At 37.6% G+C, this 22,969-nt stretch overlaps 1 protein-coding gene across 6 annotated transcripts in view; it reads left to right on the forward strand.

Moving 5' to 3' along the window:
* RGS22 (regulator of G protein signaling 22) overlaps window positions 1–22,969 on the forward strand; it is a 64,085-nt gene that overhangs the window by 19,746 nt on the left and 21,370 nt on the right. For 4 of the 6 annotated variants that reach the window (XM_032708083.1, XM_032708100.1, XM_032708063.1 and 1 more), the window contains exons 6-16: window positions 14–179; window positions 655–811; window positions 3,566–4,184; window positions 4,744–4,905; window positions 5,945–6,125; window positions 7,792–7,868; window positions 8,409–8,514; window positions 10,188–10,313; window positions 11,863–11,964; window positions 17,629–17,823; window positions 22,492–22,584. In XM_032708083.1, the coding sequence (XP_032563974.1) occupies window positions 14–179; window positions 655–811; window positions 3,566–4,184; window positions 4,744–4,905; window positions 5,945–6,125; window positions 7,792–7,868; window positions 8,409–8,514; window positions 10,188–10,313; window positions 11,863–11,964; window positions 17,629–17,823; window positions 22,492–22,584 (1,984 nt within the window). The remainder of the gene's footprint in view (window positions 1–13; window positions 180–654; window positions 812–3,565; window positions 4,185–4,743; window positions 4,906–5,944; window positions 6,126–7,791; window positions 7,869–8,408; window positions 8,515–10,187; window positions 10,314–11,862; window positions 11,965–17,628; window positions 17,824–22,491; window positions 22,585–22,969) is intronic. The other 2 variants (XM_032708092.1, XM_032708109.1) reach the window with 2 other exon arrangements.

Below are 22,969 nucleotides of genomic sequence, written 5' to 3' on the forward strand. Positions count from 1 at the left end.
CATTTAATTTCAGACTAGCTAAATTGATATCCCAGGTAGAATGGAGCAAGACTGGCATGAATTTCATTATAGATAGTGACTACTATCCCTGGATAAGGAAGCAAGACCTAAGTTCCCCCCATCCTGAGGAACACGACACTTCACTGACTATGAAGAAGTTCTATGTATCACTTGGCCAGGTAAAATAAACACATTTAGTGTTTATTACACACGGTTGGGTGTAACATCAGGATAGATTGAAAACATTGGGTTAAAATTATTGTAACTGAGGTCACAACCTAATGGGATAACTGATTCCTGGGCAACCTGGTCTAGTGGAATGTTCCCTGCCCGTGGCAGGGTGGTTGGAACTAGATGACCTTTAAGATCCCATCCAACCCAAACCATTCTATGATTGTATGATTCTCTGAATAGCTCTTATATTCAAAATTCTTTGCAATATAAAAGGAGGTCCGAGTGTTGTAATACAGCTTAAACAGGAGCTGTGTTACAAGTATGCTCAGCTGCTATCATACAGCTCTCTTCACTGGCAACTATCCTTACAGAAGTCTACACAGACTGCACAAAATCCCCATGGACAGTAAGCCCTCTGGTCTCAGAAACAGTGCAATAAATAGAGAAATTTGAATTGTTCTGTCATATTTCTTTTCCTAGGCTACGGTTTCTCAGGTGAAGGATTGGTTTACATTAGCAAAAGAAGGTGATTCCACGAGAACTACGGATTCATCTACACACCCTGTAACTTCTAGTCAAATTCAAAATATTCAGCATGAAAGAGACAAATCATTAAGTGAAGAAGATAGCCTCCTGGGTAAGTAACAAGTAACCCTATGGTTTGTAACACAACTCTGACTAGGTGGAAAGAAAAGGCATTCCAAGGAATTGTTGCTAATTCCACTTATTACCTTCTGAGTATCGCATGGTATCTGAGGCTTCAGAACAGCATTTTTTTATTTCTGTAGCTACAGCATTAGGTGAAAATTTGATCTAGTAGCCAAGTAATTTTGTGATAGTAGTAGCTTCTTTTCTTACATATTTCTATGTATATATATATATATGTTTCAGTTGAGGGCTTTCTGGTTTTGTTTGTTTGGTTGGTTTTTTTTCCATTTCGTGTATTTTGAAAGATATCCTTGTCTAGATTCTTTGGGTATTTGATAATGTATAATTTGTGTTGCAGCCATCTTCTTAGGGTATTTATATTGGGCACTTAAGAGTCTTTTGACTGCCAATTTTTATGAAGCTTATAAAATGTAATCATTTGGATTCCTGTCTATCTTCAAATTTAACTGAAATTGTTAGCAGGCTTCAGAGGTTCTGGGAGAATGATATGCATACAGATACACATATGGACATACACCTGATTGCACAGCCTTGCTTTTGCTTTTTATACAGTAGCAAGATGAACAGAGAAGCCTCAGCTCATATGTTAGGAGCTCTCTCTCTCCCCCTTTCTCAGAGGAAAAAAGCAGCCATTCCACTTTGAGACTTGTACTGCTGGGACCTTGGAGTCCAATGGCTGAATGGAAAATTGGAAGACATGGTAACTCCAGAAGTCTGCCTTTTTCCCCAAACCATGAGGATCACCCCAGAAAATATATTGCTGATGTATGGATTATTAATGAAGTTATTCAAGTCACACTTGTTTGCAGCTCATGACTCTACCACTGTTTTGGAGAGGTCACAAACATAGGATTCTGCAGACACAGTCTGCAATTAGAGTTCAATAGCTGAAGGTATTTGCTTGGACAATCCAATCTAAATTCCTTTCTCATTGCTTCAGTTGGATCAGGGTTATCAACTAAGTCTTGAACAACCCCTGAGACACTTCACTTTTTATTGCTCTGGAGCTGTGTATCTCTCCCCCAGATTACCCCAGGTCTCCATGTTTCCATTTCATAGACTTGTGTTGAAAAGCTATAATTTTCTTTGTCAAGTGAAAACATTTGAAATAGTTTGAAAATAAAAAAAGATATTTTAATCACACTGATTTTTATATTAGTATCAACATATTGTGACATAGACACTAGACAAATGAGGTAAGTGCAGAGGAGGGGATCTCTATGCCATGTTCCTAATCCAAGTGACTGTCTGTGACAGTGACCAGCCTGGTTAGATGTGGCTTATTTTTGGAAGAAATTGAAAGGGACGTCTAACTGCCATTGCCATTTATTGACTAGACCACCACAGAAGGACAGAAGGTTACACAGACTGATAACATTACAAATGTGAATTTAGTGGATCTGAGAGGTTTAGCCCTTTTCTTTCACAGTCCCATGTGGTGCACGTGCTCAGAAGTTGTAGCAGTCTCCTCACTGACAGTGTTTTGCCCTAGTGATACAATGGAGCGTGAAAGTCTACAGCTTAGCTTTAGTGACATACAGAAGATGCAGATTATTCTGTAGTTTAAACGCTGTATTGATAGATGATATGAAGTTATTGTAGAGTCTCAATTTAATTATGACTTTGGGGTTTTTTTTCACTTTCACTTAGATTCTGCTGCTGTTTAGGATATCTGTACTTACTCTGTTCAGTTTTACAGAACTGACTTGTACAGTGAGAGCAGCATTAACCTAGCTAAGCAGTGTGTACAGTCAAGGTCATCTTTGCTAACATCCTTCAGAAAAAATCAATTTTCTAACAGTCTGGCAGAAGCAGAAAAGATATTTAAGCAAGTTAAAGCAGTAAGTTTCTTTTTTAGTGACCAGGATGGCATGGCGTGCTTAATGGCACAGGGTTGAGGAAGGGTTGGGTAAAAGGAATTAAGTAGAGGAGTGTAGACCAAAAAACCAGGTTTGGTCACTGTTCTGAACTTCTTAGTTATAAAACATCTCTAAATGAAAGAAGCCATTTTTGAGTGGCAGACTGGACTGTAGGATCGTTAAATGTTTCCAGAGCCCTAGACATAATTATTTGTTTGGTTATCCTTCTATGTGAAGATTTTACCCTACTGACAGAGATGTTTGATTTGCAGAAACCACAGAATACTCTGAGTTGCAAGGGACCCACAAGGATTATTGAGTCCAACTTTTATGTGAATGGCCAGTATGAAGATTGAACCCACAACCTTGGTGTTATTAGCACCAGGCTCTAACCAACTGAGCTACTCTCAGGATCAACATAAGCAGATAAAGAATCATCATTTATTAGCTTCCTCAGGCCTAAAAAAACCCCTATTCTGCTATATACTGTGGCTTTGATCAAACTATGACCAAATGCTCAGGAAGGAATCAGGCTTTGCAATACGTCAATGTGGTTAACTGTTGTTGAGGAGCTGGGATGTTCAGCTGAGCAAACAAGAGAACTAGCTCCAGAGGGAGCTGTTCCTGAACTCAGCTGCTCTGCTGGAATTCAACAGGGAATGAGTTTCTGAGTCATGGGGCTGAGTTTCTAGGCAATGGGAGAAGCACCTCTGCTATTCCCTCCTCTGCAAAATGACATGATGTGATTGTTCTGCAGCAGGAAAATATAAATATGTTGCATTTTTTAACTTGGCGATGTTGATATGCAAGAGAATAGTCCTGAATCAAAAGGGTGTTCAATGATCTTTTCTGATTTAATGCAGAAGCAGATTCCCTGTCTAAGGAATGCCAACAACAGAGTTTCCTTTCCCCTTCGAGGACTGCATCCGCAAAAGCTGATGCTGCTAATGAGAGATCCAGCGAGGCTGAGGAGGGCTCTTCTGTGGCCATTTCTGAACCTCCTTCCCACACGCAGTTAAGAGTTTATCTAGACCCAAAATGGGACAGTGCAGCAAAAGAAGAAAATGAACAGGAAAGCACAACTTTTCAGACACCAGAAAAATTGATGCCAGCTTCTACTCAAATTGTAATGAAGGAACCCATTTCAGAACTGACTCACCAGCCAGCTGCTGACATTGTTGCCTGTAGTACTGCAGAGTCACTCTTTAAACAAAGTTCTTCTCCACTTACTGCCTTGGACTCCAAGGGAGATGTAAGAAAACGAGATCCCGAAGAAGTAAGCTTATGTTCAAGTTCTGAAAGTGGTGGGCCAGACAGCAGGGCTGCCTGGTGTCTTAGTCATGGGACTTATGACACTGGCAACAGACATGAATTTGAAAGATTCAAGAAGTTCATTAAAGGAACACTTGGGGAAAGGTACTGGTGGCTCTGGATGGATATTGAAAGACTAAAGGCTCTTAAGAACACTACGAGACAGCAAAGGTATTTCTCATTATTTAACAGTTATCCCTATTGCTTTAACACTTGTAACCCAGCTAGATTAATGCAAATTTTGAGATTTCAGAGTAAATTGTAATGTTTGAATAGAATAGACACAATTAAAGTAATCATGAGTGTCCTGACAAGGTATGTCTGGAATGACTCTGCTGAAGCTGATAAAACTCTTTTTGCAGAGTCAGGTTTGCAAAGCTTGCAGGAAGTCAGAATCACCATATTATTAAGGCTGTTTCAGACAGAGATTTGGAAAACAGTTGGCAACAGAAAAAAAAAAGAATAAAAGAAATTAAATTCACAAGTAGGGCATTCACTATGACAAAGTGCTTTAATGAAAGGCTCTGCTGGATTCAGATTGTCTGTTCTAAGGCACTGTACATTTTATCTTATACACACCTGTCTCTAATTTGCAGAAAAATTGTTTTGGCTTCTGCCACTTGCAATTAAAAACACGTTGCATGACAGCACTTTAATCAGTAGGATGAACTGCACTCAGTTCTGTACAGCATCTGATACATGCTTATGTGACTATTTTTGTTGACTGCAGGCATCTCAGTAAGATGAAAAAACTGTACCTGCTGAGCAGTGGAGACTATTTCCTCAGTTCAGAAGTATTACTCAGGCTTGATCTACTGCATGGAGATCAGTGGAATATATGGCATTTAAGACAGATTCAGCCTGAAGTAGTGAAACCTCTACTTCTTTATTGGTATGAATAAATGGACAAGAATTAAAATTCTATTGTTTAACTAATTTCCATTTTCTTTGAGAAGCCTATTAGGTTTATTTCATCTCACTTATCCCATTGCAATTATTGGAAGCAATGTCATTGTAAGTACTAACACGTGAATTTTCAGTTGAGCCTAAACTACACTGCAATCTGCTGGAATGCTGTGTAGATCTGCCTTACTGAGCCCTTTGTATTTTTTTACCAGAGCATCTGCACTGCTCTGTGTGTCTCAACTAAACTTTAATCTCTAGCGTAGGGAAACTCCTCCAGGCACAGAAGGTTAATTCTGTCCTAGTCTATTCCCCTTACTGCTCTTCTCAAATTTCTGAGGATGCTCTGTATATACGTCTATGTGGAATTTGACACTGAGACTTTACTGTTCAATGTCTGTCATAAAAAATGCCTTTTACATATTTACAAGTGAGGATATAAAATCTAACCTATTTCCAAAACATAGGCTAAATTTTTGAAGATGTTCTCTCCTCCCCGAGGGGGATCAACAAGTTGCAGGCATAAACTAATACCTGCAATTATGAACTTTGCTGTGGAGCCTCATATGGCTTGCAGTGACTCTGAGATTAGCTCAGTTGGTTGGAGCATGGTGGTAGTAACAGCAAGGTTGTGGGTTTGATCCCTCTATGGACTATTCACTTAAGAGCTGGACTCAATCTTTGTGAGTCTCTTCCAACTCAGAATATTCTGTAATTCTGTGGTCTCTGTCCTGTGGCCTACAATCCTATTCTTTGCTGTAGGATGGATGAGGCATATCCTACTGCAGACTCATAGAAAGGCAACTATGTCATGGTGCATATATATTTATGTATATTTTGCTTTTAAATTTGGAAGCGTGCAGTGTCTAAACATATCTTTAACACTAACTGATTTTTAATTCTAGGTGCATGTAGCACCGTATCTTGATGCAGTACATGACATCATTGGAAAAAAAAAAAAAAGAAGCCAAATAGCCCAGTGTTTCATGGTTTTGGAAAGTTCTACTTATTAGCATTTTTCTCCCTAGGGGCCCCAGATTTTGTGTCACTCATTCAACAGCAATAGAGGCTGCCAGTGCAAAACTGAAGTTCTGGCACACATGTCAAGAGAGACCGAGGGTGGACATTGATCCTTTCCCACAAATAGTGTCATTGTTACCGTTGACCCAAAAGTCTTGCATACCTGGGATACAACCTTCCCTTCTTCAGGTAAGTAGGATCACAACATTGAAAAACAAAGCTTTATCCATTAAAAATAATGACAAAACTCCTTAAATTCAATGGAAGAAGAATATGGTACTTGGTTGTTAGGAAGTCAAGATTTAGCAAGCTGGTATATTGGAGATTATTACATATAAAAATGCAATAACATTTTAGTATATGTTATGCAACAAACTCCCATACATGGAGTCACATTATCTTCTCAGTTACATCCTGGCTATTTCATAAGTCCTTTGGATAGATATTTTAGCTGAAAATTCTCAGAATTGAAAAATTAAGTATCTAGCAGTGCAGATTCTGCCCTTGAACCAGCCTTATCTTAATCCAGAGTCATTTGTACAACTTCACTGCAGTTACCCTGAATCCATCCTTCATGTCTGTGAAGAGGGCAGAATTCTGCTCATTTTCTATCACGACAGCCCTGCAATGAACTACATGTGGTTTTTGCTTTCTACAGAGGGTCATGAGCCATACAACACAGAGATTTTCACAGTGTGTAGCTTGCAGGTGGCCAGTTTAGTTTTGACTGTTTTCTTCCTTGAAAGCCTGCATGTGAGAGGTAACTGCAATGGAGGTTTTCAGCAACACAGTGTTAAGCCTTGGGACACAAGGTACTTGGAAAATGGGAATTGAAACTGTGGTTCCAGTATCAAGAACTGAATGGGCTATTCCATAGATCTGTTAACACACACACCTCTCTTACTCTGAGTTGGATAGTTTTAGGCTGCAGTTATTTCCTTTGAAATCTAATTCATGGAGATAATGGAGGAAAACAGTGTGACAGATTAACTGTTCAGAAGAAACTGGGTTTAGGAGCTAGATTCCTGTTGCTCACAGCAAGAATGGGAGCAAGAAGCACCAGTGTCTTACAGTGGCCAGTTCCAGCTTCACAAGGTGGTCCTAATGACCCAGGACTAGCTGTAGGTCAGGCAGACAGGATCCTAACTCTGCAGGTTTCCCATCCCCTGTTGAATTCAGCACTTGACAAAAAATATGAACTGACACCATGAACCTCACAGAATCAGCAGATGGCTCATTTCTTGCTCCTATTTTTTTTTTCTGTAAAAAATTTTGACTTTTGGCTCTTGCAGTTACTCTGTGCTTTCAAGAGCTTAGAAAGAGCAGCAACTCAGGGTGAATTTCTGAGGGCACTCTGAATGCACCTGGCATCTCCAAGAAGTCACGATTTTGTTCAAAATAATCAGTGATGCTGTGGCAGAATGCCCCCTTTCTCTCCAAGTCTGGGTGATTGTTTCTATTTTACAGTGAGCTAGCATAAGATAATCTTCATAAACTTTCACAAAACATGTTCACATGCCCCTCACCTGACATCCTCTGTAATTTTATATAAAGTCCATGTAACATATTTCTACCTGTTAAAAATGTAATTTTTAAGCTATAGTGGTTATTAAGGTATGCTGAGAAATCTTGAAAGATATTCAGAGATTTTTGCAATTTGAAGTTTTATATATTGTGATTGACAAGGAAAACCAGTCCTGAAAACCCTTGAGCAGTTAATGAGAAGACATTAAGAAAACATAAAGCTGGAAAAATAATCAAAATTGCCTTATTTTTCTGTAAAGTCTTTTAGAAAAGTAGAACAAACTCACCAACAACTTTATTAAAACTAGCTAAACCAAATTTCTCTTTGAAGAGATCATCAAGATTACCACCTACCCTGACATCAAGTCAGAGTACCCAGCAGGATGACATTCCTAGCAGTAGAAAGTGGTAAGTACAAGTCCCTTGTATATCTTTCTGCACACCATTATACTTCAAATATTTACGAAAGTATTTTAGATCCTACAGTTTTCATGAGTACTTTTCTTTAATACAATAATCTGCTTAGTGAAGCACAGTTATAGTACAGATTGTATGCATGGAGAATTCCTCCCTGGCTGATTATTTTCTCATTTGTTTGTGCCACAAACAAAAATAAACCCACAAAAGGGTTTATTTCCCCAAATACAAGTATTGTCTCTTATTTAATAGTTGATATTCTCTACATACATTCATATTCTTTTAACCTGTTTCAAGGACTAGCCTAGCTCTCAAATTCATGCTGTGCCAGTGATTTCCGCAAGGCCACATGAAAAAGTGTTCCTCTACATTTTTTTCCCCATTTATTATAAATTTGAACTCCATGTACTTTTTCCTCAGCTATTCACTGTGTAATTCTACCTCTTTTGTACCCCTTCTTATTTGTTTACTTTATAAGCAGTCCTAGATTTTTCTTCAATATACATTGAAAAATTTTTGTTTGTGATCCAGGTCAAAGTCAGTGAGCACAGACATGATTCATTGCTTAGCTTTGGATGGCACCAAAGATTCAAGGTACCAGGGTTATAGAAAGTACACCTATGCTGAGTTGCTCCGTGTGAGTACTACTTGAAAATATAAGTTGTCTTGAATCATGAGTTAAAACAGTTTATTCTGCAGTATTAAACATGAAGTAGTCAATAATGGGGAGGAATTGTTTTGATTATATGGATGTCAGTGCTTTATGCAAAGGTATAATTAGAACATCAGCATTTTCTCTGTGGTATCTGTCACCTATTTCATAGGAAATCATGGCACACACAGAGGTTTGTTTTCACTAGAAAGTGTTGATCTCCATAGTGACCATGTGCTCAGTAGGCTGTTTTAGAGAACTCTGGATAAATGCTTCAGTGGAATTGTTGCCTAAGGAAGTATACCAGACTTACCGTGAAAACTGAATCTGCCTTACAAAGTCATTAAAATAGTAACATTCATAAGAGGAAAACGTTTCATTTGTACAGTGCCTCCTAATTGCTTATGTATATCATTCTTTTCTTCGTTGAATTATTGCCTGCTAAGCAGATCCTCAGTCAAACAAACCTCAGGAGAGACAGGCTGCGCAGAAGAGCCTTTTCTTAGTAACTGTTAAAATGCTGACAAATACAACATGTGAGATGTCAACATCTGGCAATCAAAAATATATCCAAAACCTTTCTTGTCTCAAACAACCTGATATTTCATGGTGGTATTGATACCCACGACTTCACAATTAAAAGAAAAAACATATTATGAAATCTGAGCTCATTTACATATGCATGAAGTTTGCTGAGCACTTGAGCACAATGTTTGTTTTGCACATCAAAATAATACTTTGCTTATTTCTTCGCTGCATTCATTTTACTTCTTTGTTAATTTTTACAGGAAACAAAAGGCTAGTCTTTGCAATTAGGGGACATTTTCAGTTAGAAATGTATATACAGGAAATGTTCACGTCATGAACTATTAGTTTTTAGGCATCATCACAGAGGGAGGAAAACACCATCCATTTACACTTACAGGGCTAGATTGGAACTTACATTCAGGACCCCACAATTTGCCATCACAAATATAATGCAGAGGGGAATGCAGGGATTAGTAGTTCAACTTTGTACCGCGAAGGGATATCTACCTACTCTGCTTGAAGCAGATAGGTAGATATCCCTCAAAATATCCTTCAAAAGTCTGGCTTCTTCCTGCCCTTCTCCATCCCTTTTATTGTTTGGAAAGAAGCTGGTTGCCAGCCACCACACTCATCTGTTTCCACTTCTGCTATCAGAGCCAGCAAGTCAGCCAAAGTTTCTCTCTTGTAATCATCAGAAGCTAATTTACTACTTACAGAAGCCTCTTCTGGCTTCTCTATGAGCATTGACAAAATGGATGTATTCTTCCTCAAATGCTCTAGGAGCTTGCCACAGCAAAGAGCATGGATTTCTTGCTCCCTGAATTGCTCATGATTTTTTTGATGATGTCAGTGATGTAACCCCAGAAGACATCTTTTGTTCCATGATAGTTAAATGTTTTGAATCTTGACCAAATAGCCACCTGTTAAATTGTCTTACTTCAAAACACAGTAGCCTGAGCTGAGACAACTCGTCAGCTAAGATTGCATATGTAGTAGAAAATGGAGTCTGGTTTCTTGGGATGAAGATGCTAACTGAACACACTGCATGGCTCTCCATTGCAATGTACTGACATTTGAAAATAATGAAAGCCTGTTATTCCTTGCTATATAACTGGGTTTTATTTGTCTAGGGGAAAAGTGCTGCTGGCAGTGTTGTCTTAGGGGGATCAAGAATGGAAAGCATGCTGCAGTCTCTTTATTTGGAGAACAGAGCAGGCTACTACTTCACAGAATTCTGTGAGAAGTCAGGGAATAAGGTATGAACATTTTCCTACTCTGTGATAATTTAGTCCACAATTGACTGAATGCCAAGTTATAGAGGGCAGCCAGACTGAAAAAAAAAAATGGAGAAAGAAAGATTGATGACTGGATGAATTATTACTTGTGAGACTTCAATCCCTCAACAACAATAAACTGTTCATATGTATATGCAAACTAATGACAGGTCTTAACCAAGCTGTCAGATTCTCACTGTCTCAAACCTATTGGAATTCTGATTGTACCATCAGGGATAAAAAAAAAGACTAATAATTTTTAAAAACTAGCCTTTAACTTGGCAGAAAAAATGAGGTCTTAACCCACAAAAACATTTTTTAAAAAGATGGAAAATCTGCTAGGCTATTACTCACGATAATCTGCTTCCTTCTTACTTGTTGGGTTAGTGATGTCCAAAATCTCCAATGTTTTAAAAACATTCTTCTGCTTCCATGAAGCTCCTTGGATTTCTGAGAAACATAACACTATTTCTTCTCTGCAGTCAGCAGATCCATCATTCATTGCTGGGTGTAAATTGAGGATTGGTTGGAACGAGTGATGAATCTGAGTCAGTGTTTAGTGGCTTTGCAGAAAAATTGAGTCTTTAGGGGAGATTTGAATGCAATCAAGATGGACATCTGTTTCACCGCTGGCACAACGCAGAATCCAGCAGCAGTAGCTAGAAATGCCTTTGGCTACTACAAGACAAGAGCCAATGTTTCCAAAGCTGAATACCTTCAGCTAAAAATGTTAAATGTGTATAGATAGAAATCTAAATAAAAGAAACTTACTTTTTCATTGCATCCGCCCTCATATCCTCTAGCCTTTGCAGGTGCCAGACTCCTTTGAAAATTATTTGCTTAAAGTTTTCTCTTCACCTGTGGAGCATATTTCAATCATATGCCAGGTCTGGAAGGCTGCAGTTTGTGGAGCAAACTTCCCTACCCTTGTCTTTTTGCAACACATTCTTTATTGGCTAGCCGTGGGGGTTTCAGGGTATTTTTAAAGTCTGAACCCTATAAGCACATGATTAAGACAGAGGACTTGGGGAAAGATCTAGACTTCTGAAAGATCTTTTGCTGTTTGAATTTATGCAATGAGGCCAAGACTCTGTGTCTCAGAAATGCATGTAATAAAAATGTAATGATAGTCTCAGTAACATATGTCAAATACACAATATTTAATTGTTTTGTTATTGCTGCAAAATGCTATTTTACCATGGCACAAACTCTGCATGTCCATTATCAACATTTCTTCTTTAGCACTGGCTTTATGCCACTGAAATGCGGTTACTCTTCAAATGTTAACTACAATGTTAACGATTTTAATGGCCAATTATGCATAAAGGATACAATAAAAGAATATCACAGTGATGATGCCATTAAATATGTTGTCCTTCTGCCAGTATGCAACAGAAGATTAAATTCATTTTAAATTGAGCTTGATTTATGATGACCCCAAGGGGCTAAATAATACTTGCATTGGAAAGTCAACCTTTTATAAAGCTGTGATATTTGGGTAGCAATAACTTACAATATTTTTCATCTTTAGTTGTGGAAGAACTGTGTGTACTTTTGGTTCGACCTACAGGCTTATCATCAGCTTTTTTACCAAGAAACTCTTCAACCTTTTCAAATATGCAAGCAAGCTCAAGTAAGTTGTAAATAATGTGTTTTCATTTCACAAATACATTTGCTCATTCCCTTCACAAATACATTTGTGCAGTGCGAAGTCTGAAAAGAAGATAGAAAGTAGAAAAGTTTTTAAATCTTGACAACCCACACCAAGGTAAATCTGGGTTGTGGACAATAAAAGAAGCTCTTTGGATTGTTTCCATAGAATTTCTTGATTCGAATGTTAAACACACGTAGTTTGACTTCTAGGCTCTGCTGCCTGTTCCCAGTTTTATCTATTATACTCAATTTACCTAAACTCCCCTTTGCTACTCTGCGTCATATTTGGAAACTATCTGCTTGGTGTTAACATCAGAGATAGTATTTTTTTGAACCGTCTAATTGGGCTGTACCTTTCCTTCCATCTCCTATGTGGGTTAGAATTGCAGATCTCACAGTTGAGACCTCAGATAATGACCTCAGTAATGAAAATGGATCTTTGTCAATCTGGTTTTAATTGTTACGATTGTCAGGGTATCATTATTATCTTTTAACGATTGTCATCCCCCAAATAGATATTCAGATCCTTATTTAATGTCAAGTGGAACTGATATTTCCTATAAATGAGAATTCTTAATTGAGCATGCACTTTAAATCAGGGAATAAAACAAAATTAAACTGCTTCACCACAGTGGTGCTAATGGCTGTCACTGACAGGAGAGTAGACCTATTCCGTGAGGGAAGGAACCTGCAGCAGTGTGATATCATTAGAAAAATTCCAAGGAACTTTTCAAATCACTTTGTGAAACTTTGGTCTGATTTTCCTCTCTAAACCTTGTGTAGGAGTATATCCTATCTGAATATTTCAATATACACTATGTAATAGAGCAAAGCTACTTCACATGCCATTGGAACAAATATCTGTGGAGAGCAGGTGAGAATAATCTTTTGGTATGGCTTATGTTACTAAGAATCTGAACATCCTTGAATTTGTCTTCTTTTCCTTCTTGGAGGTTTTACTGGGGCAAATGACAGAATTTTGCATATTTGTCCAGAATTCTCACCTGAATCAGTGTTATTTGTACAGAAACTCCAAGCAGAGGCTGACACATGGATTCTTCCTTCTCTCCTGTCTGGGTAAACTGAACTGCTACCCTATTTAGTTGTTTTCCCCTCCAGCTCTATTTATGGCATGAGGCTGTAGGCAACTGAATGTACCCTTAAGTCTGACTGTCTCCTGTATATGCCCAGGCCTGTGTGTGGTGAGGGCCCTGCTCACAGCAGACACGCGAGTTATCTAGACTGTCACCATTTTCCTATGTATTTTGTTGCAGGCCAAATCTTAGGTTATGGTCACTTATGGTTTTTAATTTGGTTTCATTTCATACCAGCTTACGTTGTTTCTGCAGTGGTTGCATGGCTGAACATTAAGGCCCAGGATTTTTTTACTTATCTTATTTCCAGTGCTGGCCTGGTGGTGACAGCAGAACATCGTACAATCAGTGTTACCAGGCAATTGCAGAGAGTACGTACACATAGCCATTAAAGTAAATACATCAAAACGAAATATGTGAAACTGTTCCATTAGCATAACTAACAGCTGAAATGTAACATAACAAATCAACACATGTGCTGCAACATTTGGTATCATTCTCAAGTTTGCCTTTTAAGGCTGCAGAAAAATTATACTTGTTTTTGTTGGAACAGGGTAAAGAGTCAAGCTGCAACCAATCTACAGGGTCTGCTTGGGGAAGAGATGCCTTCCCAAATTCTGCGCTCACCTTTGGCACAACAAAGTCATTCCAAATACTCCTAAGAGAATGTGGATCAGATTTGCGTGACACATTGTCATATATATTTTACTATTTATTACAGAAAGAGACGTGCAGAGTATTCCGTATGGATTCTGCCTGCTTCCTCATAGAAACAAGGACAAACCTGGATTGCTGTGTATCTACTACTCATTGTTTCGTTTGTTGGGCATTGTTATCTTAGCTTTATGACAGAGTAATAAAATGCATTCCAAGGTGTATATGCATTCATCCAGAGAAAGAAACTACAGTGAGAATGAAATCTGAGGGATGAGAATAATGACAAGTAATGATGGTAATCATCCAGGAACATATATGGTTTTTCACTATAAACATGCACAGGAGTGTAAAAAAAAATTAAAAATAAAAGCAATAAACCCCCACATAACATAGATTTTGATTTTAAAAGAAGTTATTTAGAGTTAGAAAATTTAATACAGTTGTGGGAAGTCCAATATTTTAACAGTAGAATCAGTTTAGATAAAGGTGGTTATTATTACTGTGAACTTTTAGGGTCAGACACAGGATTTATATTAGTGGGAAGTGATGATGGAGGTTAAGGCAGTTTAACCTCTTTGTTTAAGACCAGTCAGTGCATTGCATTCTTCCATCATATGATTCTGTCAAGCAGCTGCACAAGCCCCTCTTTTAGATCAGAGCAATATCCATGCCTCTGGGCAGCAATACAAAGCACTTGGACTTAAATCTTTCTTGCTTCACACCAAAGCCTGTACAATCCCTGATTTCAAAAGTCATAAATGGGGCCATAGTGTTAATCTGAATTTTCTAAGCATTTCATGTATTCAGGTTTGTGCCATTTTAAGTAATTTCAATATACAAACTGACCAAATTTCCAGATACAGTTTTGGGTTCAATCCATCACTTATTCTAATACATTTATAGGAAGATTTATGGCTGGCAAGTAGAACAATTCTTCATGTTTTTCAATAGGAACAAACCAATTAATCAACAAAGTATGATATGTACTTAACATCAAATGCTTCAGATTTTTGTATGAATGTGTTAACCTATAAGTTCGTTTAATGTGATTTTTCCTGTTGATCCCTTAGGAGATTGGCTAATACAACAGTTCCAATATTCTACTGAGATTCAGAAAATCACAAGAATTCCATGATATGGGAATCAAAAAAGGCTATGAATATTACTTTTTAAAGGATAAAATGTATCTTGCAAACTGCATTGCCCAGTGTTGAAGGCTGTGAACACAGACAATTTTCCATTTTTTTGGCATGTCTAGAACTCTCCTCAGTTGGTTTTCCTGCAGCCCTTGCAATCAAATCTGTGCAGATCTACAGATGCACTTCAGCAAGGGACACGAGGATGAAAGCTCCTTCTCATTTCTCCCCTATCTGCAAGTGCATGCATTCACTTTGTCACTTTGTGATGCTATCTTTTTACTAGGTCAAATCCCATAGCAATGGATTCTTACAAGAATTCAAGTAAAGAGATGGCATCCTTCGAAGTGAAGAGGCCATCCTGATTACACCACTGAGGGCCTCATTCTCTGAGTTGGAAAAGTGCATTCCTATAGTTAACTTAACCACCTCTAAATTTCTGCTTCATACGTATTGCCCGCCCTATTGTTTCTGGAAAAAAATATCTCTCTACTATGCTGTGGTTCTGAATGTGAAATTACACAGGACTGGGGGCAGTTCTGCAGGTAGAGCAGTGTGCAAAGGCAGTCCCTAGAATGGCAGTATATTATGACTGTTTATGTCAATAGTTTTTGGCCAAAGCTTCCTTAGTCTGGGCAATTTCTGGTTGCAGGCTGATATTTTTTTGTCAGCTCTGAAGAAGACTAACAAATATACTCATTAACCTATTTCATACAAAATCATAGGGCAAAGGAATTCTGCCTGAGGAACTTGTGGCATGTTTGTTTTAACTTCATTCTTAAAATTATGCAAAAATGATCACCCAGTTAAGGAACCAAGTTAGATGTGTGTTAAAATATTGAGGACATATTTTTGAACCTTTTTACCTTTTTAAAGGTAAAAAGATCCCTTGTGCGATTTTATGAGACATAACAGGTGGAGCAGTGTAGTCCTAAAGACAAACAAAATGGTTAACCCCTCTTTAAAAGGTCTATTTTTAAAGATACCACATCTTTATATCATTGGACTTATCCCTTTTAATTTGTCTATTTTATACACTAACTAGTTTTGATCAGACTACAACATGATTTAACTTAAACTTTACTAGTGTTAGGGCTCTTCGAAATAACTTCCAACTTTTTAAATTGCTGTGAATGTAATTAATGCTGTCTCTGTTAAATTTAAATGTATTTGGGGACTTAATGAGAAGGGCATAATTTAGGATAAATGTGGTCTTTGTCTTCAGCTAGGAGTCTTTCTGTGGATGTGCTCTTTCTCTGACCTTACTCTTACACCTGTGTGTCTTTATTGCACTGATAATGTGGGCCACAATAGCCACAAAACATTTTTGTTTTCAGTGATTAGATCTATGTAGAAAGGGTCTGGAATCCTGCATAGACAATAAATATGGTAGTTGTAACAAGTGCTAACTGAGGGATGGATGTCAGCCATCGAAGCCCTGTATTCCTCAGTGACCTAATACCAGGAGAATCCAAAGGGTTTGTTTCAAATTGTAAAGGTCCAAAATAATGGGGATGCACTCTGGTGCTGTTGCTATTTGACAGTCTAATAAATCAGAATTTAATTTAAAACAAACAGAAACATAGTTATTTAACATACTCAAACCCCCGTGTTTGAAATCTAAGCATACCAGTGTTTTATTACTGCTTCAACACAGAGTAAATGTTTTATTTTCTTCTTTTCTATTGCTTTGTACATCTGCTAGTTACAGCTGGCTTTTTGCAAAATGAGGAAAATGAGAATTGTCATATTCCTGAATTCTTCATTGCCAAGCCTCTGTGATAATAAATAGTAGAGATGGACTTGTCACTGCCATCCTAGGGAGAAATTCTGATTTATGCTACTAACCTGATCCCTGACTGTATGTTTGAAAATGAGTTGGACTTTGAGAATATGAAGAAGAGAAAATACTTATATGAAATATATTATGGCAGCATCTTTATTTCAGTTGAGTTCCTAGCTGCAGTCAGACTCATGATGTTTTATAAAGATATTCTGGAATATCCTCTTCCAAGATATTCCTGGAAGAAAGTGTTTTTCTCTGAGTTTTCAATGTTCGTTTTCACATTCACAAAACTTTTAGAAAACAAGAATTTTACTTAGGGGATTAAGTAAGTTTGAAAAAAAAAATTGAAATAAATAAAACATTCCTCTATGCTTCAAGAGTCATCATCATGTCATGTCATGTCATGACATGTGGAATGGCAAACTCTGTATGTGTCAGATAAAAAGCATATTGTAAACCTTTCTTTGGTAAGGATTTAGACCTCAGTTGTGCAGTGGAATCTCCTGCATGGACCCTGTACTGTGATGGAGTCTCACCAATGTCAAAAAACTATATAAGAGAATCTTCACACAGAATATCGTGTAGCTTTTCATTAATTTTAACCTTAAGTTTACAAATTACTATCTATTCAGAAAAGTCAGATGCCTTCACTAGTTGGCCCACCACATATTCTGCAAAACAACGTGACTTCATGAGCAGCGCAGTTGCTGTAACGATTGTAGCTATCTGAATCTAAGAATCAAGCAAGAATCTCCAAGAGAAAATTGTGTTAAACATTATTTTTTGATCTAACCATTTTAACAAATAGGAGTAAAAATGGCAGGGGGATCCGTTATGGCAATAACTGAATTTTGGACAAAGTAGTAATACTGGTAAAAAATAAGGTAGTTGTAATTAGATATATGTTCAGCAGTCTGTGACCATTGAAATGGATGATGGCTAAGAAACAGTTTTCTTCTCTTTTCTTTTAGTTCCTTTATGCAACTTATATTGCCCCATCTGCCAGTATGGACATTGGACTTCATCAGAATAAGAGAAACATGATTTATCAGAAAATGGACCCAGCTTTTGAGGACCTTTTTGACCCAGCAGAAGAATATATTCTCACTATTCTCCTAGAACCATGGATGAAGATGGTGGAAGCAGATAAATATACTTATGGAAAGGTAACAGATCTGGATGACACCATGAAAAAGTCTTATGTCAGGGAATAAAATCACAAGAACCTTCATATGCAATCCTGTTATATTTATAGTTAGGAAGTGAGAAGTATTACAAGATGTTTTGCTTAGCCACTCCTTTCTATGTTGATATGTGATGTAGGCTGAGCTTCTTGTGGAGAACAGACAGCTCATCTGAAAGGAAGGTGTGGACTTCCTTGCCTGTGAATTAGAGAGGAATACATCTTGCTATGGAAAAATTTCTCTTTGCACTCAGCAAACATCATGTTTCTGTAATCTTACCATTGATCAGAAGTAATTTTCTTATGATGATTGCCCACAGACACTCTATGTTTTAATCATAAGCACACAATAAGCTGTGTTTCTAGAGTGTCAGTGCAGTGATACTAGGTCCATATTAATTGTATCAAGAATGCCATCAAGTCTTGTGTTTAGAATGTAAGTGCAGCTACTGCTTAGCATAAGAAGACGTGATATGGTGATCCAGCTGCATTTGCCCCAAACATTTTTTAGATCACTGCTCTGCTGTGTAAGGGCTAACTGTGCTTTGCAGGCCTCCTGAAGTAGGTGGCTCAGAAGTGTACTCAGTTCTAATTCCAGAAAGCTCTGAAGGCTTGAATTGGGCAAGCTTATGCAGGTCAGAAGAGGTGGCTGCAATCCTGACTGCCTTTGACAGATAAAACCAAGAAATGGTGGTGACAGTGGTCGATGCTGTGGCTTTCTGTTCTTTGTAAACTTACCTACAAGTTGCCAGCTGTAGGTCAAACTTCTTTTGGACGCCACAATATAGGAAAGATATAAAGCTATTAGAAAGTATCCAAAGGAGGGCTAAGAAAATGGTGAACGGCCTAGAGGGGAAACCTTATGAGGAGCAGCTGAGGTCACTTGTTCAACCTGGAGAAGAACAGACTGGGGGGAGACCTCATCATGGTCTACAGATTCCACAAAAGGGGAAGCAGAGGGGCAGGCACTGATACTATCTCTCTGGTGACTAGTGACAGGATCTGAGGGAACGGCATGGAAGGGAGTGTCAGGAGAGATTTAGGTTAGATATTAGGAGAAGGTTCTTCACCCAGAAGGTCATTGGCACTGGAACAGGCTCTCCAGGGAAGTGGTCATGGCCCCAAAGCCTACCAGAGTTCAAGAAGCATTTGGACAACACTCTTAGGAATGTGGTGTGATCATTGGGGTGGACCTGTGCAGGACCAGGAGTTGGGCTTCGATGATCCTTTTCAGTCCCTTCCAGCTCAGGATATTCTGTGATTCTGTGATTCTGTGATTCTAATTTCAAGTCTTTAACATCTCTCTTGGATATGGAAGGAGAAACTTATAATGAAGAATCAGGAATTGGAGGGCAGGAAGTTAGTTCTTGTTCCCGTTTTTCTCCACTATGACCTTAGATATAACATCTCCAATTTATAGGAAATATCATCATTTATTACTGATACTTCTGTCAACTTGTAATGAGAACATGCCTGCATTGCCTTGTGCAAAACATTTTGAAATTCTATTTTTGGTGCTGTATCATGCATGCATGTATGAACAACTAGGTGAACAGATACCTAAAATCAAGGTTGAGAATGGTCTTCTAAGCCTATTAGGTGATGGCTAGTATTAAACACTTAAGAATGGAGTGTAAGAAAAGAAAAAAACCCACATAGCAGTATGGCAGCTTAATCACTTTGCAATCAAGGAAGTTCATGGAGCAGAGATCTTACCCACATATTTGTGTCTAATAATCTTTAATAAGGGTTTTTTTCCACATGGGTTTATGTAAATGTGTCTTGAGTGATATATCTTCAGCCTCACTGTAGAAGTAGGTTCCACGTTTCAGTCACACAATGGGAGAAAAAAGTCCTTATCTTGATTTGTTTGCAAACCCCTCCCTGGTAATTTCCCCTGGTGCCCTAGTTTTATATGTCGTGAGGAACAAGTGAACAATTGTTATCTTGTCATATTCTCAATGTTGTTATGCTTTTACAAGTTTCTGTTGTACCCCACTTCAGTTACACCTCCTTGAAACTCAAGAATCCTAGACTGTTAGACTTATTCTCTTACAGAAGTTCCATACCTTTGTTACAGTTATCGCCCCATCTTTATGTGTTATTTTACATTCTTTTGATGAGATGCAAGCAGTACTCAAGGTCTGGATGCACTAAGGATTATCCAGTGGCAGAATCATGTTTTCTGTTTTTCTCTTTGTTCTGTTCCTAATTGTTCCTATCATTCTAATTGCATTTTGACTCCTGGTGAACTTTGAGTGGCTGTGCAAAATGTAAGCTAATAGCCATCTGTGGTGATTCCAAGATCTCCTTCCCAAGTAATAACAACTAATGGAAAGCCCTCATTTGGAGCTCATTGGAATGACTTAATGTTTATTATCATTGAATTCAGCTGCCCTTTTATCATGCAGATGCTAAAGTGTCCTGAAATCCTGCAGCTTTTCACAGTCCATTTAATTTTTTTGCTCTGTGGAATCATTTTGCAAACTTTGTTGTCTCCTCACTCACCTCCTTTTCCAGATAGTTTCTGAATGTTTAAAAAAACAACCTCGGTGCAGATCCCTGTGAGACTCCGATAAGAACCCCACCCTATAATGAAAGTTATTTATTTCTTTGGTTTTGATTTTCTACCTTCTAATTAATTCACAAGGGGACTTTACTCCTCATCCTGTGATAACATAATTTCCTTTAGAAACTTTGAAAGTTTGAACACTGATAAAACTTACTAAAATGAAATATACTAATCCAATCTTCAAAATATTTTCTTCACTTTTCAGCATATTTTCTAACCTTTCAGATAGTTTTTTTTTCTAAGCTATTTCAGCTGTTATTCTTTATGACCTGCAAAGCACTGTGTAATTGATTGATACTTCTGTGAATCTGAAATTTTATTTACTTTCTATCAGACTAGTTTTAGTCTTTTGTAACTTATATTTTCCATGTGTATTATCAATACTAGTTGTCTAGTATCTACTGCTGGTTCTCACCGAGTCAAATCATCAGTTCAGCCAAGTATTGTTATACATAATTTTTGTATAAAAGAAGTCTGCTTTTGAGCTCTCTGAATACAGAATTGTCACTGCTTCTAGAGGTGGAAGGATTCCTCCGAAGTAAGAATTGAAAATATATACTTTTCCTTTAAAGTTAATATCTGTGTCAGTTTATGTATCCTGGAGTTAACCGAGGATGCGTTGCTTTGCAAATATAGTTACGTGCAGACTTCTTAGTGCTCTAATAACACAAACATCTTAATCAGGGCACAAAAAAACAGAACTAAGTACTTTTGACTGTACAATACATGCATTTGTGAAGAGTTATAATACACAGACGTAAAACGACCTGTTCTAGGAGGCACTAGAGTCTCTTTGTACTAGGCGCAGGCTGATACTTAGGCACACTCCTTCCTAGACAAGGTCTGCTTTGTATTTTGTTCAGTCCCTGGCTCTACTCTTCCCCTTTGTTCTACCCTATAGCAGGATATTTTTGGCCCATAATGAAACAAGATACTTTGTCAAGAATTAGGTGAGTCCAAGTTTGCTTATTTGGGACATGGTCAGTATACAGATCTACATTTTTTCTTTAAAGGTTCTGAATTATTTTACTATTTACTTTTAAACTATGTTTTCTTTTAAGGGAATGAATACCCCAGAGTACTTTATAAGCAGTGGAACAGAATTACAGTGAGCCTGAAGACATTTAGATAACACGGTGATTAGTGTGGTATTCACATTTAGATGAAAATGTAATGAATATAATCTAAACTCTTCTCTCTCGCACATAAACTCTTGTATAAGACAACAACAGCTTTCTAATCTTTGTAAGGGGCATGCTAATCAGTATAAGGCATTGGCTCAATTTTGCTAAATATCCTAAAATCTGAATTTGAATGATTTAGTCAGCTGAGAGGTCACCAAACTATCCCTTGTGCAGTTACCGATTGTTTGCACATAACATGGAGAACTACTGTAGTTATATACATAAGGCTTGTAATTAAGTTAAAAAATGCCAATACTTCATGAGTTCAAATCATGTACAATTTATTACTTAAGGCATTACCTGGTATAAAACTAAGGAAGGAGACAAGACTGAAAGTCTGAAAGCTTTCACCTTTATTGTTTAGATATTAGAACATCTTTCTCATCTTAAATTTCTTTTTCTGGAAATCTGTGGCACTCTGTCTCTTTGACATTTTCCATTGACAGTCATAGTTTTAAGAACTGTTTTTCTGCTTCTCAGTGGCACTTTGACATATGATTTGCTGGTATAGACAATCAAGTAAGTCTGACACAAAATACACAATATAATATATATATATATATATACACAATATACAGAATGTATTATATAGACAATATAATTTAGCAATTTTTTTAATACAAAGTTCTTTTCTTAAATATATAGTTAGGTTATTTAGTGGTTTTCTGCAGAAATCTACATCTGATCCTACAAAGATAGGAAAATTTTGTTCTACCAGAGCTTTTAATAGAATTGTTTGTCAGAAAAATGTGACTTCTAGTGTCTTCTAAACATCAGTCTCATTACTGGCAAACATATTCTTTTCTATCCACTGTCACTGGCAAAGTGCCCACGCAGTTCTCCATCTTTCTATAATGTGTACTGCAGGGATGATATAAGATATTGTTTTTATTAGGTGGAGTTGGTGGAAGAAACTCAACAGCTGGACTCTGTGTGCTTTAGAAAGCTCCAGGCTTTGCATCAAGTGAGTGGTTCCAAGAAGGATGAGGTAAGACAAGTACCTACTAAGAGAAACAACCCCTTTTTCTATCAGGGAGGGTTAACACTTCGAGTATTAGCAATGAAAGCATGACCATATGCCAGTTTGGAGAAGCAAATAGTCCGATTTCTACCATTCATTTTGGGGACTGATTGACAGCCACTGTGTTAATTAGATATAGGGGTCTTCTGTCAGTTATATCAACATCAGACCACTGTATGATTGGAGTCAATGAGACAGTTTCCACTAAAGTCTGTGGAATACATTTTGGGCCCTTAATCTTGAGTAAATACCTCAATTTCAAGTAAATTACAGGTATATATTGGTTTATTTGATTATGGAACTGGCACACACTGGTATGTTTAAAGCAAATGTAAAAGTAAAGCTGACTAGG

The sequence above is a fragment of the Chiroxiphia lanceolata genome, chromosome 1, assembly GCF_009829145.1.
Source record: "Chiroxiphia lanceolata isolate bChiLan1 chromosome 1, bChiLan1.pri, whole genome shotgun sequence".
In the NCBI taxonomy this organism is placed as follows: Eukaryota; Metazoa; Chordata; class Aves; order Passeriformes; family Pipridae; genus Chiroxiphia; species Chiroxiphia lanceolata.